Source organism: Procambarus clarkii, chromosome 22 (assembly GCF_040958095.1).
Source record: "Procambarus clarkii isolate CNS0578487 chromosome 22, FALCON_Pclarkii_2.0, whole genome shotgun sequence".
Lineage (NCBI taxonomy): Eukaryota > Metazoa > Arthropoda > Malacostraca > Decapoda > Cambaridae > Procambarus > Procambarus clarkii.
The window spans coordinates 21,438,121-21,456,933 of record NC_091171.1 but is presented as its reverse complement, the minus strand read 5'-3'; the positions used below and the strand labels follow the sequence as shown (position 1 = coordinate 21,456,933).

Sequence of the window (18,813 nt, the reverse complement as noted above, 5' to 3'; positions counted from 1 at the left end):
AATGCCCCTGTTACCTAGCAGTAAATAGGTACCTGGGTGTTAGTCAGCTGTCACGAGCTGCTTCCTGGGGGTGGAGGGCTGGTCGAGGACCGGGCCGCGGGGACACTAAAGCCTCGAAATCATCTCAAGATAACCTCAAGATCCAGTCATCTGTACCCCAGACACAGCTGGGACTTGCTTAACTGTCTCAAGTGAACAGCTAATCAAACAAAAAGATTAACACCTGTCAACCCTTAAGTACGTTATCTTGCGGGTGCAAAATGGGGAAATCTTTTAAGAACAGTTTCTATATGTGACAAATAGTGTTTTCCTAACACAAGCAATGTGGGGTTTATTATTCTACACATATTTCTGATGACTCTTAGATGTTCACACTCTCAGGTAGTGGTCAAGACGGTGTCCGTCACTCTCATCACAGATTCTGCAACTCCTCTATTCAAGTGTTGTTTCCACTCCGAATCTCCATGGATATTTGTATCCAAGACGGATTCTCGCTATTACTGATTCTCTCCCTCGTCCATCTCCTCTTCGGCCATAATGATTGGGATTGCCAACTGCAACCATGTTGTACCAGCGTACAGATTCACTGGTTTGTGCTTCTGTCCTCCTTTTCCCAGTTTCCTTGTCACGGTGATGTTACCTGACTTTTTTTTTTTTTATTAAGATATGAGGTACATCTGCATTAGTGCAGCTACCCTAGACAATATGAAGTGGAGTACAGTGTGTCAAAAAATGCTAACTAGGTGATGCTAAGAAATCCCCATCACGCAGGATGGTTAGTCATACAGAGGCATGTGATAAGCGGTCTGCACTGGCAGACTCCGGATGCATTTTGAGGATATCAACAACACAAGATTGAATAAGGTAGCAGTGGTAATACAAGTCCCCATCTCGCAGGATGGTTAGTCATACAGAGCCATGTGTTTAATAGCCTGCACTGGCAAATTTTGGGTATACTGTGAGGATATCTTCAAGAATACGAGAGTGAATAAAGTAATTGCAAAGCTCCAGGTACCTCATGCCAACTGGTCTGAAAGGTCTAATAACTGGGCATTCAGTGATGTAGTGCGAGAGATCATGCCGTAGTTCCTGCTCACAGAGTTTGCAACTGGAGTGCTCAGGATTGGGAGACCCGTCACCTGCAGCCACCTGCCACATGTAACGGTAACCCAACCTGATCCTGGCAACCACTGTGTCGCACAGTCTAGTGGACGTTTTGTGCTGTCCATAGATGTAGGTTTCAGATCTGAACAAATCATAGCTTTTTATACTAGTACTTTCAGGTCGTTGGGAGTCAGTAAATTCTTTCCTATCAGATCTGAATGTTTGGACCAATGTTGCCTGACAGTACCTCTAATTTGTAGAAGAGTCTTGGGTATGAAGTATTCAATATGGTCTCCTTCAGCGCCTTCAGCAGCCAGCACATCTGCTCGTTCATTCCCACATATTCCAACATGGGACGGGATCCACAGAAACTTGACGACTCTTCCCTGATTGGTTAGTACTCTCACAGCTCTCTTGATCCAACCCGTCCTCTTAAAAATAAAGTCACTATTCGCTCGTATGAGCACTATGGCCAAAAAGTGGACGTAATTTGAAATGAAATCGACTCACATAAGTGACGTACTGTTCCGTTTTCTGATTGAGTCGGCCGGCTTACTCGGTAAGGTTAAAAGAGGAAACTTTCAATTAACGTTTTTCATAACGTTTTGAAACTTTATGAGAATTTCCTGCCCACCTAACCTACCAGAGGACCCTTAACTTACTGTTGTTGAAAAAAAATCGCAAATTTATTTTCATTTTTTTTTTCATTTTCAAATTACGTCCATTATCGGCCATACGGGCAAACGGCCAAAAGCGACGTTATTTTTAAGATGACAGGTTGTGCAACGCCCGATTTTTACTAAGGCTTTGTAGTGCTATTTTGGAATCAATGCAGATCACTGCGCCATTAGTACTTCGTTCAAGGAATCTTAACGCCATAACAGTGGCAGTTAACTCCGTTTGTGTTGAAGAGGCATAGTTCTCAATACGTGCATTTTCTTCGTTTCCGCGATGAAAGGCATTATTCCTAATTGCAGTGTATGCTGCATCAGCCTTGCCGGTGACAGGGGTTAGATGACGCGTCAGTGTAGATTTGATCTAATTCATTTCCGCCTTCTTTATAGATTTCCTCAAAATAATTGTGCCTCATTTTTTGAGTCATCATGTTGGAATTTTTCGTTGTCATTTCACTGATGATAATCCTGCATGAGTCATCCTCCCAGGGAGGTAACCTCTCTACAGGCAGGAGCTCACGGGCTTGCTCAAGCAGGTGAAGTTCTTACAGGTAGCAGACTGACCTGTGATGACATTTTTTGCTTATCCTGTTTTCTCCTGTAAGCAGCACAGAGCTCAGTTTTTTTCTTGGTAATATCATTGTAATGGGGATCTCTTGCTACCTTAATTGCAGGCTTAGCATTCAGTTCCTTAATTCTGCTTTTAACACTGGAGAGGGACAACTCCTCTCGTAGATTAGACGTTTTGACAGTTCTTGGGACTCCAAGAATGATTGTCATGGCTTTATTTTGTATGTTTTCAAGTTTTTTTCATATTGCTTTGGGAGTAGGTGCACAAAGACTGTTGCGGCATAGTCTATGACGGAGCGCACATAGGCTGTGTACATCATTTTAAGCACGGCAATTGAGGCTCCATGTCCATTCCAGGTCATGGCTTTCAGTGCCCTGAGTCGACTTTTGCATGTTCCTATGAGTTGGTTGAGCTCCTCTTTCTTCCCCTTGTTAGAGCCGACAGTGACGCCTAGGTACCGATAGTGGTCAACCCATTCAAGTATTACACCGTTAATTTGCAGTTCTTCATTTTCTGCCCGCTTGTGATGAGAGTTTGCTTTTGTCTTGTTTGTGGAGAGAGTGAAACCGAGTTCAACACATTTCCTATCAAGAGCTCAATGGACTGTTTAATTTTCCCCCCCCCCAAGGTGGGAGCTTGTATTAGGACATCGTCTGCATATCCCACTTGTTGTGTTCCTTCCGGAAATTCAATATTTGTAATGGTGTTCATAAGTATGTTAAATAGTGTGGGGCTTAAGACCCATCCTTGGGGGGGGGGGGGTCCCGAGTACCATACTCATCGTTCTTGAGACTGCTCCATTGAAGCAGACCTTGGCTTTACTCCCTGTGAGGTAGTCTTCAATCCATTTCACAAGTCTCTCCTTGACGCCCGTGCATGCAAGCTCGTCCAGGATCGCAATCCCCTGTGCTTTGTCGAAGGCTCCTTTAATGTCAACAAATACAGAGTACTCAGGAGGCATTACTTCGGTTTCGGAAAAGTTGTTCAATGTCAACCAATATTTTTTGCCTAGTTGTATATGAAAAGGGCTGCAATTGTGCCAAGTTTCAGTACTGCAGCGTAAATAGAAAGGGAGATACTGTATATATTTTTTTTCAAAAGATTTTATACATTTTTGAGTGTGAATAAAAAAACACACCTTTCAGATATAATCATTCTATGACACTTTTCTGACACATTAGCATATAATAAAGGATCTGGAGTTAGGGAGTTTCCAAAACATCTTTAGTTTTCCTAATACAAATATTCAAAGTTCGCCCAAAAACTTATGCAAATATGTCATGTTTATTGCTATTATAAAATCAATAAATAAACTTAGGACAAAACGATAACTTGACTGTTTAGAGACATAAACTTCACATATAAGGTGTAAGTTTCATGTAAATTGAATAAAAAATAAAAAAGTTATTCAAACATTTATGTTATTTTAAAACATTTTAAATATATAAGAAAATAATAAAGTCTAAGGTGCTGCCATCTGTGGCTGAGGTTGACATCAACCAGTTTTCTCCAAAATTGGCACCCTTACAGATAGGCTTATGTGCAGTCAGGTGTATAAGTTTCATGAAAATCGTCCGATAAAAAAAAAAAAAATTTTGGGGGGGGGAAAAAAATAATTTTTTTTAACTTAAATTTTTTTCTAATAACACTATTTTTTTATATATGCTATTGTGATAGCCGAGAGTCATAGATATGATTTCAGTTGACACTTGGGTTTGATAATCATTTTTGACCATTTTGGAATAATTTTGAAACCTACTTCAATATTTTTTTTCTCCCTTCCTATTTATGCTACGATGCTGAGACTTGGGCCAGATGAAACACTCTTCATGTACAACTCTTCAAAAAAGTTTGATTGAAATCGAACCAGTTTTCATTTATTGCATATTTTGGGCAAATTGGGAGGTCAATTTAGCTGTGTCATTAGCCAAGAAATTAACTATACAGTTTGCTGTGCTCCGTCCTTTAACAAATCCATTAACCCCCTCCCCTAACCTACCTATTTTGTGTCGATTTAGAATGGTCCTTTCAAGCATCTTGTATGTGCATGTGCATGACACGAGACTAGTTGTACTCACTTAGTTGTGCCGGGGGTTGAGCTTCGGCTTTTTGGTCCCGCCTCTCAACCGTTAATCTACCGGTATACAGAATACAGAGCTTCTCGAGCTCTATCATATCTACTTTTGAAACTGTGTATGGAGTCTGCCTCCACCACATTACTTCCTAGTGCATTCCATTTACTAACTACTCTGACATTGAAATCCTGTGAGGCATGATTTACCATCCCTGAACCCATGATGATATTGTGTTACAAAGTTCTTTCGCCCCAGATGTTCCACTAGCTTTTTTCGCACACTCTTCTGCATCATCTTGCATGGTATGCAAGTTAGGGACACTGGCCTGTAGTTCAGTGCCTCCTGTCTGTCCCCTTTCTTGTATATCAGGACTACATTAGCCATCTTTCAAGTTTTTGGCAGTTCACCTGTTACCAGTGATTTGTTATACACCATGGAGAGTGGCAGGCACAGAGCTTCTGCACCTTCCTTTAGTATCCATGGTGAGATTCCATCTGGGCCTATAGCCTTTGTCACATCCAACTCTAGCAGATGCTTCCTCGCCTCTCCACTGGTAATCACAAACTCATCTAGTGGTATTTGGTTCGATATTCACTCTCTTATCTCTGGGATTTCTACTTGCTCTACTGTGAAGACCTGGAATTTCCTATTCAGTTCCTTGCACACGTCGTTGTCGTTTGTAGTGAATCTGTCCGCCCCTATTCTCAGTTTCATTACCTGGTCCTTCACTGTTGTTTTCCTCCTAATGTGGCTGTGCAGCAATTTAGTCTTTGCCTTGCTTGCTATGTCATTTTTAAATCGCCTCTCTTCTCACCCTGACGTATTCATTCCTGGCTCTGTGGTATCTTTCTCTGCTCTCAAGTGTCCTGTTATTGCTATAGTTTCATCACGCCCTCGTACTTAGTTGCTTAGCTAGTTTACATCTCTGATTCAACCATGGGTTTTGTCGTCTGCATTTCATTTGTTTCCTTTTCGACTGGAACGAATTTTTCTGCTGCCTCCTTACACTTCTGTGTGATGAAGGTGGTGCCTGTATCTCTCGGTGCCTGTATCTCTCGGTGTCTGTATCTCTCGGTGTCTGTATCTCTCGGTGTGTGTATCTCTTGGTGCCTGTATCTCTTGGTGTGTGTATCTCTTGGTGCCTGTATCTCTTGGTGTGTGTATCTCTTGGTGCCTGTATCTCTTGGTGTGTGTATCTCTTGGTGCCTGTATCTCTTGGTGTGTGTATCTCTTGGTGCCTGTATCTCTTGGTGTGTGTATCTCTTGGTGCCTGTATCTCTTGGTGTGTGTATCTCTTGGTGCCTGTATCTCTTGGTGTGTGTATCTCTTGGTGTCTGTATCTCTTGGTGCCTGTATCTCTTGGTGCCTGTATCTCTTGGTGTCTGTATCTCTTGGTGTGTGTATCTCTTGGTGCCTGTATCTCTTGGTGTGTGTATCTCTTGGTGCCTGTATCTCTTGGTGCCTGTATCTCTTGGTGCCTGTATCTCTCGGTGTCTGTATCTCTCGGTGTCTGTATCTCTCGGTGTCTGTATCTCTCGGTGTCTGTATCTCTCGGTGTCTGTATCTCTCGGTGTCTGTATCTCTCGGTGTCTGTATCTCTTGGTGCCTGTATCTCTTGGTGCCTGTATCTCTTGGTGTGTGTATCTCTTGGTGCCTGTATCTCTTGGTGCCTGTATCTCTTGGTGCCTGTATCTCTTGGTGCCTGTATCTCTCGGTGCCTGTATCTCTCGGTGTCTGTATCTCTCGGTGTCTGTATCTCTCGGTGTCTGTATCTCTTGGTGCCTGTATCTCTTGGTGTGTGTATCTCTTGGTGTCTGTATCTCTTGGTGTCTGTATCTCTTGGTGCCTGTATCTCTTGGTGTGTGTATCTCTTGGTGCCTGTATCTCTTGGTGCCTGTATCTCTCGGTGCCTGTATCTCTTGGTGTGTGTATCTCTTGGTGCCTGTATCTCTTGGTGCCTGTATCTCTCGGTGTCTATCTCTCGGTGTCTGTATCTCTTGGTGCCTGTATCTCTTGGTGTGTGTATCTCTTGGTGCCTGTATCTCTTGGTGCCTGTATCTCTTGGTGCCTGTATCTCTTGGTGTGTGTATCTCTTGGTGCCTGTATCTCTCGGTGCCTGTATCTCTTGGTGCCTGTATCTCTCGGTGCCTGTATCTCTTGGTGCCTGTATCTCTTGGTGCCTGTATCTCTCGGTGCCTGTATCTCTTGGTGTGTGTATCTCTTGGTGCCTGTATCTCTTGGTGCCTGTATCTCTTGGTGCCTGTATCTCTTGGTGCTTGTATCTCTTGGTGCCTGTATCTCTTGGTGTGTGTATCTCTTGGTGTGTGTATCTCTTGGTGCCTGTATCTCTTGGTGTCTGTATCTCTTGGTGCCTGTATCTCTTGGTGTCTGTATCTCTTGGTGCCTGTATCTCTTGGTGCCTGTATCTCTTGGTGTGTGTATCTCTCGGTGCCTGTATCTCTTGGTGTGTGTATCTCTTGGTGCCTGTATATCTTGGTGTGTGTATCTCTTGGTGCCTGTATCTCTTGGTGCCTGTATCTCTTGGTGTGTGTATCTCTCGGTGCCTGTATCTCTTGGTGTGTGTATCTCTTGGTGCCTGTATCTCTTGGTGCCTGTATCTCTTGGTGCCTGTATGTCTTGGTGCCTGTATCTCTTGGTGCCTGTATCTCTTGGTGCCTGTATCTCTTGGTGCCTGTATCTCTTGGTGTCTGTATCTCTCGGTGTCTGTATCTCTCGGTGCCTGTATCTCTTGGTGTGTGTATCTCTTGGTGCCTGTATCTCTTGGTGTCTGTATCTCTCGGTGTCTGTATCTCTCGGTGTCTGTATCTCTTGGTGCCTGTATCTCTTGGTGTGTGTATCTCTTGGTGCCTGTATCTCTTGGTGCCTGTATCTCTTGGTGCCTGTATCTCTTGGTGCCTGTATCTCTTGGTGCCTGTATCTCTCGGTGCCTGTATATCTTGGTGTATCTCTTGGTGCCTGTATCTCTTGGTGTCTGTATCTCTTGGTGCCTGTATCTCTTGGTGCCTGTATCTCTTGGTGCCTGTATCTCTCGGTGCCTGTATCTCTTGGTGTGTGTATCTCTTGGTGCCTGTATCTCTTGGTGTGTGTATCTCTTGGTGCCTGTATCTCTTGGTGTCTGTATCTCTTGGTGCCTGTATCTCTTGGTGCCTGTATCTCTTGGTGCCTGTATCTCTCGGTGCCTGTATCTCTTGGTGTGTGTATCTCTTGGTGCCTGTATCTCTTGGTGTCTGTATCTCTCGGTGTCTGTATCTCTCGGTGTCTGTATCTCTTGGTGTGTGTATCTCTTGGTGCCTGTATCTCTTGGTGCCTGTATCTCTTGGTGTGTGTATCTCTCGGTGTCTGTATCTCTCGGTGTCTGTATCTCTCGGTGTCTGTATCTCTCGGTGTCTGTATCTCTCGGTGTCTGTATCTCTCGGTGTCTGTATCTCTTGGTGTGTGTATCTCTTGGTGCCTGTATCTCTTGGTGCCTGTATCTCTTGGTGCCTGTATCTCTTGGTGCCTGTATCTCTTGGTGTCTGTATCTCTCGGTGTCTGTATCTCTTGGTGCCTGCATCTCTTGGTGCCTGTATCTCTTGGTGTCTGTATCTCTCGGTGCCTGTATCTCTTGGTGCCTGTATCTCTTGGTGCCTGTATCTCTTGGTGCCTGTATCTCTTGGTGCCTGTATCTTTTGGTGTCTGTATCTCTTGGTGCCTGTATATCTCGGCGCCTGTATCTCTCGGTGTGTGTATATCTCGATGTGTGTATCTCTGGATGGCTGTGTGTGTGTGTGTGTGTGTAGCTTCCTGACAGCGTATTATTGGGCCACCGTAAGGACCGCGTGTACACATCTTGATATGATTACAAACCCTTTACCCACAAGTGCCAACATCCAACTGGATAAAATCATCAGCACATATAGGGGACCTTCGACAAGCCGTCGGCTTCCTGCCCTCGTCGAGGCCATTAGAGGACAGTGGCTCAGGTAAATTCAGGCAAATATTGTTCAACATCTATGTTTGTTACACAATGTAAACGACCACCACATACTCGGCCTACCCGGACTAGGCCTACGGAAATATCCCGGATGAACGATCCAGCGCCTGAGCTTGCGGGGCCGGGATAAGACGCCTGACACCTGTGGGTGTAGGCCTAGTGTGGCCGTTGTGGTATATAAGGCCTGGCAGGTCCTTGCGTCTGCAGACACACCTGAGGCTCCGACCACTACACACCATGAAGGTAAGTGTGACACAGTGTCTTACCTGAGGCTTGGCCCTGTACCGTGAGGTACTTTGTGACCCACGGTACTCTAGTTAGTAACTATAGGAGCCGTAGTAGTCCAGCCATGTTGTTGTGTCGGTGTGAGTTGTCGCCAGTGATCTTAGAGAAAGTTTTCGTCTTGTTTTAACTTTGTTTTTGCGTTACTTTTGATGTAATTATGTCACGTTTTACGGGGAAGGTTAAACAGGCCAGGAGCGTTCTTCCTTACGCAGGCCAGGCAGCAGGGCGTAGCTGTGACGGGGGACACAGCCCATGACCTGATCACTCTGGCCTGGCCTCATCGCTAACTTAGAATAAATGACTTGCTAATTCTTACTTCTTTTCATTGCGCTTGCTCTTCGGGAGCCATTATGTGCATGGCTCTCACAAGGTGGCGCTGGCGCCCCGACACCAGCGTCTGTGATGCTCTTGTGAAATACTCACACCCCGCTTCACAACCCTTATGGTGTACAGGTACCAGGGTAAACTGATGTATTATGAGAGACGGACCACTTATACATCTACGAGTGTGTGGCCTCGCAGTGTTGACTCGTAGTATTACCTTTAATGCAAATACCAAACCTTATTACTCTTAATCTTACTTTAGACAGCAGCAATAGTATTGCAACTACGCAAGTTTCTACACTGTTACTCTTACCGCCATACTGATATTACACTGCAACTGTACGTGCGTTTCAACTACCTCAGCTCTTGTCTTCGGTAGTACACTCCGCTCGCAACAATATTGACTTACAGCAACACAATGACAGGAACACATGTAAGCCTACTGGCCAGTGGTAGGTAGGCCATAGTAAGGTGGTCCCTTAAATGGTGCGCCTTCACGATTTGTTCCACGCATTATTACCTCTAGTGTGGACCTCTAATATCTTATACTGAGGTTAACTCAGCCTACACTTGGGCTGGACGGTAGAGCCACGGTCTCCCATCCTGCAGGTCGGCGTTCAATCCCCGACCGTCCAAGTGATTGGGCACCATTCCTTTCTTTTCCACCCTCCCATCCTAAATCCTTATTCTCATATTCCATCCAAGTCGTAATGTCTTAGTGATAACTCCTCATAAATAATTACCTAACCTTACCTTAGAGAGACTCGGAGTAAGAGAGAGCGAGAGACAATGTGACCAACCCGCACACATTCACCCCACGGGGCTCGAACCACCGCCACCTTGTAACGTGACACTAATATTTGCCTGTGGTGTATACCAGTCATTACTCCCGGCGCGCCCCTGGGTGCTCCGGTACCCACACCACTGAGACAATATTTGTGCTAAACATCTTCCGAATCTTAAACAAATTACATTTGTCCAGGTCAAACTCCACTTGCCACTACTACGTAATAATGTCAGTAGAGAGTTGTGTGTATTTCCAGCCACGTGTTGTGTGTATGTAACGCCACATTGTTCCTCCGCAACTGTACTTATATATTAATATTTAACATAGCGATATAAGTCAACTTAGCTGCTGATTGTGTATACAATCCTTGTGAACTCATTGATTGTTTAAGGGTCCTGTAGTACAGCGGGTTCGTTCTCGACTCTTAATCGGGATCCCGGGTTCGATCCCCGGGCAAGGCAAATGATTGGGTACACTTTCTCTCACCTGTTGCATCTGTTTACTTGGCAGTAAATAGGTACTACATAGCTGTTAGGCCACTGTTAAAGAGCTCCCTCCTGAGGAAGAGAAAGTAGTTCAATCCTTAAGGAGACCTCGAAACAATTCCAACGTATATATATACAGACTTCCTGTCCCGGAGAACTGGAATTATACGGAAAAGTATAGACGAAGTCACCAGAGGTTAATTTCAGCCCGTCCTCCAGTCCTGTTAGTACTTATAGTACCGACCAGGACCATAGTACACATACCGACATACAACACATTTAGAAAGTAGAGACCGGCACTTTTGAATTTGGATACACCGGAAAAGGTTTTCTATTTATGTTACAAAGACAAACTAACCTAATCTAACCATCTTAGGCCTAATACACGCTAGCTGAGGCCTAATATAGTACATATGTGTACTATACTAGGCCTGGGAATATTCAAGTTTGTCTTTTAGCTTCATTTGTTTCGGACTCATATAAAGTGTATAGTACCAAATTCTACTATCTAATTGTTTAGTACGTCAATCTTTGTACTATGGTGCGCATAGTTACAAATACTACTATCTAAACAGGAGGATGGAGTTATTAAGATAGGTTCAGTTACCCTACTGCCTGTGGGCTCACCTGATGGTCTAGCTGACCGCCTCTGACCTAGTCTTCACTAGCACTGGCCAGTACTAGGTACTTAAACTACTTCATTACACCCCACAACTCAGACTGGAGATGCTAGAGGTTAGAGACACATAGTGGGCTTAGGAACCCACCTGTCATCTTCATTTGATAAGAAAGATCCCTTATAGAGCTAGCACACATCTGTATATTACTGTAGGTAACGAGGCAGTTATAAGGCAGTCAAGTAATAACTTTCCGTCAGCTAGAGCTTGTTGCTAGTTACACTCGCTAACTACAGTTACACCAACAGTTACACCCACTAACTACAGTACACCAACAGTTACACCCACTAACAACAGTACACCAACAGTTACACCCACTAACTACAGTACACCAACAGTTACACCCACTAACAACAGTACACCAATAGTTACACCCACTAACAACAGTACACCAACAGTTACACCCACTAACAACAGTACACCAACAGTTACACCCACTAACAACAGTACACCAATAGTTACACCCACTAACAACAGTACACCAACAGTTACACCCACTAACTACAGTACACCAACAGTTACACCCACTAACAACAGTACACCAACAGTTACACCCACTAACTACAGTACACCAACAGTTACACCCACTAACAACAGTACACCAACAGTTACACCCACTAACAACAGTACACCAACAGTTACACCCACTAACAACAGTACACCAACAGTTACATCCACTAACTACAGTACACCAACAGTTACACCCACTAACAACAGTACACCAACAGTTACACTCACTAACAACAGTACACCAACAGTTACACCCACTAACAACAGTACACCAACAGTTACACCCACTAACAACAGTACACCCACAGTTACACCCACTAACAACAGTACACCAACAGTTACACCCACTAACAACAGTACACCCACAGTTACACCCACTAACAACAGTACACCAACAGTTACACCCACTAACAACAGTACACCAACAGTTACACCCACTAACAACAGTACACCCACAGTTACACCCACTACCAACAGTACACCCACAGTTACACCCACTAACAACAGTACACCCACAGTTACACCCACTACCAACAGTACACCCACAGTTACACCCACTAACAACAGTACACCCACAGTTACACCCACTAACAACAGTACACCAACAGTTACACCCACTAACAACAGTACACCAACAGTTACACCCACTAACAACAGTACACCAACAGTTACACCCACTAACAACAGTACACCAACAGTTACACCCACTAACAACAGTACACCAACAGTTACACCCACTAACAACAGTACACCCACAGTTACACCCACTAACAACAGTACACCAACAGTTACACCCACTAACAACAGTACACCCACAGTTACACCAACTTGGGATATTTAACAAGAATTAAGCTTAATATTTCCTCCAGGATAAAATATTCGAACATTCCTTAAACCTTCAAAATAGTTCCAAGTTCTTAAATTTCTTTGTCCACATTAAATCGCAGTGACGTAGGTCATGTCCGCACCACTGTTTACCTCTACCTTTAGCCAGACTTTCGCCAGCAGTGACTTTTGACAGTATATTGTCCTGCTTCATGGAAAGCTGGCAGGATAAGGCTAAAGATGAGCTTGGACAAGCAAAACTTCTACGTTGTCTGTTAACATAATTCAGTAGACTGATAGTCCTCCACCAACGCGCTAAAAAAAATGTATCGAGAATTTTTTTAGCACGATTTAGCAATCGGCAAATATTTTTGTTTTCATTATTAACACCTTTACTGACAATATTAACATACAATTTTGCATAATCTGAATAATTCAACGTTTGCAGTGAGGATACTGCTCACATTCACTGCCCACACAGGGGCACAGGATCATATATAAAACAGTGAATCTGAATTGTATATTTTTCTTTCCTCAGCTGTTTATCTTGTTTGGATGCATGAGCGTGGCGTGGGCGGGGCTGGTGAGGCTGGAGGCTGAGGAGGAGAGCAGCAGCAGCATCTCTGGTCGAACCCTGGACTCTCTACCTAGGGTCGACCTGGTAGACGCCGCTACCAACCTCGTCAACCAGGTGATGGACGGACTTAACATCCCTCCAGCCTCATCTTATCTCTTCACTGAAACTCACACCGTAAGTCATCTCTACTGTAGCATCGTTTAATGAGTCATTAAGCCTTCTGCAGCCTCTCAAGCTGGCTGAGACTGCTGCTACACTCATCTTATTGACACAGTTTCCAACTTTTTCAAATGAACAACATCATTTTTTCTAAATGTATATAGCTTTCATAGATGTATACGGCTTTCATAAATGTATATGGCTTTCATAGATGTATACGGCTTTCATAAATGTATACGGCTTTCATAGATGTATACGGCTTTCATAGATGTATACGGCTTTCATAGATGTATACGGCTTTCATAGATGTATACGGCTTTCATAGATGTATACGGCTTTCATAGATGTATACGGCTTTCATAGATGTATACGGCTTTCATAGATGTATACGGCTTTCATAGATGTATATGGCTTTCATAGATGTATACGGCTTTCATAGATGTATACGGCTTTCATAGATGTATACGGCTTTCATAGATGTATACGGCTTTCATAGATGTATACGGCTTTCATAGATGTATACGGCTTTCATAGATGTATACGGCTTTCATAGATGTATACGGCTTTCATAGATGTATACGGCTTTCATAGATGTATACGGCTTTCATAGATGTATACGGCTTTCATAGATGTATACGGCTTTCATAGATGTATACGGCTTTCATAGATGTATACGGCTTTCATAGATGTATACGGCTTTCATAGATGTATACGGCTTTCATAGATGTATACGGCTTTCATAGATGTATACGGCTTTCATAGATGTATACGGCTTTCATAGATGTATACGGCTTTCATAGATGTATACGGTTTTCATAGATGTATACGGCTTTCATAAATAATGCTTCAGACCTCCTAAGAGTTCCACATATTAAACAAAAGTCTCAGGTAATAATATTCCATGGATGTTTAAGAATGTTATTTTTTAGGTAAAGATTTAGACATCGAGGCCAGATGCTGGAGACAGATAGGTGATTCTGCGTCGTGTATGAGTGTGTACTCACCTAGTTGTGCTCACGAGGGTTGATCTTCAGCTCTTTGGTCCCGCCTCTCAACTGTCAATCAACTGGTGTACAAGTTCCTGAGCCTAGTGGGCTCTATCATATCTACACTTGAAACTATGTATGGAGTCAGCCTCCACCACATCACTGCCTAATGCATTCCATCTGTTAACTACTCTGACACTGAAAAAGTTCTTTCTAACGTCCCTGTGGCTCAAGTGGGTACTCAGTCTCCACCTGTGTCCCCTTGTTCCCGTACCTCCCTTGTAAGCAAGTGTGTGTGTGTGTGTGTATTCACCTAGTTGTATTCACCTAGTTGTGCTTGCAAGGGTTGAGCCCTGCTCTTTCTCTTTCTTTCGGCCCGCCTCTCAACTGTCAAGCAATCAACTGTTACTAACTACTATTTTTTCACATACACAAACACAAATCCCCAGGAAGCAGCTGCCTAACTCCCAGGTACCTATTTACTGCTAGGTAACAGGAGCGTCAGGGTGAAGGAAACTCTGCCCATTTGTTTTCCGCCGGCTGCCGGGATCGAATCCTGGTCCCTAGGCCCACGAGTCTAGGGCGCTGTCCACTCAGCCAGCCAGGCCCCTGAGTGTGTGTGTGTGTGTGTGTGTGTGTGTGTGTGTGTGTGTGTGTGTGTGTGTGTGTGTGTGTGTGTGTGTGTGTGTGTGCTCATCTATTTGTGCCTACAGGATTTAACATTAGCTCTTGGATCCCACCTTTCTAGCTGCCGATTGCTTAAAGCAATGACTCCGGTTACTTAAAAATTATGAATAGAGTTTGCTTCCACAACCTGCTCCTTCCGTTCATTCCATTTTTCCACCACTCTCACGCTAAATGAAAACTTTCTAACATCTCTGTGAATCATCTCAGTCTCAAGCTTCCACCCATGTCCCCTCGTTCTGTTAATATTAAGTGTAAGCATTTGTCTATTTCCACTGTCAATCCCCCTAAGTTTTTATGTCTCTATTAAATATCCCCGCTTCCTACTTTTTCCTAGCGTCATCAGGTTCAGTTCCTTCAGGCGCTCTTCATATCCCATCCCTCTCAATTCGCGGACGAGCTTCTGAACCTTTTCTTGACTTCTTATGTATTTCTTCAGGTGGGGACGCCATGATGGGGCGGCATACTCTAAGACTGGCCTCGCGTAGGCAGTGTAAAGCGCCTTAAATGCCTCCTTACTTAGGTTTCTGAATGATGTTCTAACTTTTGCCAGCGTAGAGTACGCTGCTGTCGATATCCATCCTGACGTGCATGACCCAGTAAGGACCACGAAGACTTGCAAGGTTTGCACTAACAGGAACATAGATCTGCAAGATAAAGAGTTTCATAAGACTGTAGAAGCATGTTGAAGACATGTAGCGAGGGCTTTTAGTGACCGCCATATGGCCATCTTTGCCTGATTCCTTTATATGAAATTCCTTTATATGAGCGAGGCGCTGAGAGTGACCCTGAGGTGTGTTGGACAGGTACACACCGTGGTCAAGGCCAGGGCCACGAGGTACATCACCTGTGCCAAGTACGTCAGTAGCGACGACTGTGTGAGGAGCGACGACCCCACCGCCACCCTCGCCGACCCCACCGCCACCCCGGACGACCCCACCACCGCCACCGCCGCCACCACCGCCGCCACCACTGTCACCACCGCCATCCCCGTCAATAGGGTTGACACCATAAGTGCCACTACCACCATCGCCGGGATTACTGCCACCACTACCCCCGCCCTCCCTGAGGACACCACAGATAATCCCTCGCCATTAATCATGTAAGTTATACATGTTTTTCTTCCAGTATAAACCCTTAGTTTCAACATCATTTTCTTCCGGTTCCATTACCAACACAGTTAATGGGGGAGGTGAAACTATTCCTTACAGCTGCTTCCCCCCCCCCCCACACCCATCCTCCCGGTACACTGTGGTGGGTGCTGTACCCTCGCCCCCCCCCCTCTCTGCCAGTCTAGAGAGCGACATAACTCCTCCCGTGTCACCATTCATCGTGTGGTGCTTCCCTGTTCCTTGGAAATGTTTCAGACCTCAAAAGTGTAGCATAATGCTTTGTTCCCTTCCCCCCCCCCCCATGCTTGGAGAGTGTACCACACAACCATGCTCCCCCATGCTTGGGGAGTGCGGGTTGTGAGGTCTTGGTGCACTCTGGCTTGTCTTACGCCACCTGGAGTGCGCCCCTTCCTTGTTTCCCTCGTCTGTTGTCTTGAGTGATGGTTGAGTGAAGGTTCCTGGCGCCTCCTGAGAGCTGCGTGAGGAGTGCTGGACGAGGCCCACCGGCGCACAGGTAATTGCTTCCATTACTTAAACAAATATTAATGATCAGAACTTACAATTTTACTGATAATTACACCTGAAACTTTCCAACGAAAATTACTGGTAAAAGAAATTGATAGGATTTACGTAGATTTCTATAAAAGCTCTATGTTTCGTACTAAATAAAGTTTAACAACAAATTCCCAATGTTTTAAAGATCTTCAAATCTTAATGGCAACTTTTCGCAAGTAAGAACCTGGTGTTTACATGCCTGGGGTGAGACTATAGAGAATCAAGAGCAGGAGGCCAGGGAGGCAGAGGTCTGCAATCTTAACTCTATTGTCTGTTTGTTCTCCAGGACTTCCCTAGACGAGCTGGAGTCGGCCAGAGCCTCGAACGCCGAGACGCCCGGCTTGGACGCCGACGACGCCGTCACCACGCAGGGTAGGCTCCCGGCACTCGTACTTCACTGTGTACCGTGTTCCCCGCCTTTTTTTTTGGGGGGGGGGGAGACTATTTCAGCATATATTCCTGTTTCACATGTTACTTTTGTCTGTTTTTATACATTTCTTCTCGGTCCCCTTGTTTACCAGCCAGGAGGCCTGGTCAGAGATCGGGCCGCGGGGAGGTTGATCCCCGGAATCACAGACAGGTATACGGGAGGTATACGGGAGATATAGCTTGCTTTAGTCCTTTGTGTGTTTCACCTACTCGTGTATCTTAACTCAGTCCATCGTTAAACATGCTCTAATTGGCTCCTTGTTTCTATGTAGTCACCTTCTTGCACAACTTTATCAGTTCAGTTTAACCTGCCTTCAGAAGCTTGTTTACTTCACCTATTTGTTTAACATACCTATCATAAAGTAAGCAATTATCAACAAGTGTTAAGCCAGTATGGCTATAGAGCGTTATCTTAGCATATCACACAGCTGATCATTCCCAGCTTAGGACCTCAGCTTCAGATCTCCTGCAGCCTCGTATTTGGATTGCAACCAAACCAAGCGCCCGTGAAGCTTAGCTTAACACCAACTTTAGGTTTTTCAAGCTTTTTTTCGTAGTAAAACAACTTTCTCTTTTAAGTAGCGACTGTAGCCATATCTGGAAAAATTATGTCTCGAGTCGGGACAAAAATTGTAATGCGATCCAATATTATTTTTCAATTTATTGTTGGGTTTTGTCCACAGCTCCTGTGGTGGCTGAGGGGAGGGCGGTGAGTGCCCCCGGCCTGGTGACGATGGTGACCCACACCTACACCAGCACCATCTTCACAACCACCATCTCCTCCGTCGTCAGCTCCCTCACCTTCTCCTACCTCGGCTGCTCCGCGCCCACAGTCTCCTCAAGCTTCCCCGTCTGTAAGCTGACCAAGTCCACCACCGTCGCGGAACTGGTGTGAGAGGCCAGCAGCATCCCCAAGATGAGAGGACGTGCTTCACTTGCAGCAGCAGCAGGAGAAGCCGCAGCAGCAGCAGCAGCAGCAGCAGGAACAGGAGCAGCAGCAGCAGCATACTCCTCCAACAGTCCTTTCATCAAACCGACAAGTTTGAATCCCATAACAGAGCAAAATTTTGAAAGAAAATCAACCTCTGTTGTCTTGTGTTAGTGTAGATTATTGTTGTTGTTAACGTTGACTTGACGTTATTGTTGTTTTCCTTAGTCTCCCGTACACGGTGGTGCTGGAGCTGCCTCATGGCCGTACACGGTGGTGCTGGAGCTGCCTCATGGCCGTACACGGTGGTGCTGGAGCTGCCACATGGCCGTACACGGTGGTGCTGGAGCTGCCTCATGGCCGTACACGGTGATGCTGGAGCTGCCTCATGGCCGTACACGGTGGTGCTGGAGCTGCCTCATGGCCGTACACGGTGGTGCTGGAGCTGCCTCATGGCCGTACACGGTGGTGCTGGAGCTGCCTCATGGCCGTACACGGTGGTGCTGGAGCTGCCTCATGGCCGTACACGGTGATGCTGGAGCTGCCTCATGGCCGTACACGGTGGTGCTGGAGCTGCCTCATGGCCGTACACGGTGGTGCTGGAGGTGCCTCATGGCCGTACACGGTGGTGCTGGAGCTGCCTCAGGGCCGTACACGGTGGTGCTGGAGCTGCCTCATGGCCGTACACGGTGGTGCTGGAGCTGCCTCAGGGCCGTACACGGTGGTGCTGGAGCTGCCTCATGGCCGTACACGGTGGTACTGGAGCTGCCACATGGCCGTACACGGTGGTGCTGGAGCTGCCACATGGCCGTACACGGTGTTGCTGGAGCTGCCACATGGCCGTACACGGTGGTACTGGAGCTGCCACATGGCCGTACACGGTGGTGCTGGAGGTGCCTCATGGCCGTACACGGTGGTGCTGGAGCTGCCTCATGGCCGTACACGGTGGTGCTGGAGCTGCCTCATGGCCGTACACGGTGGTGCTGGAGCTGCCTCATGGCCGTACACGGTGATGCTGGAGCTGCCTCATGGCCGTACACGGTGGTGCTGGAGCTGCCTCATGGCCGTACAC

General features: G+C 45.7%; 1 protein-coding gene across 1 annotated transcript in view; it reads left to right on the top strand.

Moving 5' to 3' along the window:
• The window catches only part of LOC123756487 (uncharacterized protein DDB_G0290587), a 90,807-nt gene extending 72,720 nt beyond the window's left edge, over positions 1–18,087 (top strand). Inside the window, exons 3-6 of the mRNA XM_045739690.2 lie at positions 12,850–13,062; positions 15,524–15,819; positions 16,671–16,756; positions 17,497–18,087. Of these exons, the coding sequence (XP_045595646.2) occupies positions 12,850–13,062; positions 15,524–15,819; positions 16,671–16,756; positions 17,497–17,708 (807 nt within the window). The 3' untranslated portion in view covers positions 17,709–18,087. The remainder of the gene's footprint in view (positions 1–12,849; positions 13,063–15,523; positions 15,820–16,670; positions 16,757–17,496) is intronic.
• The last annotated feature ends 726 nt before the right edge of the window (positions 18,088–18,813 follow it).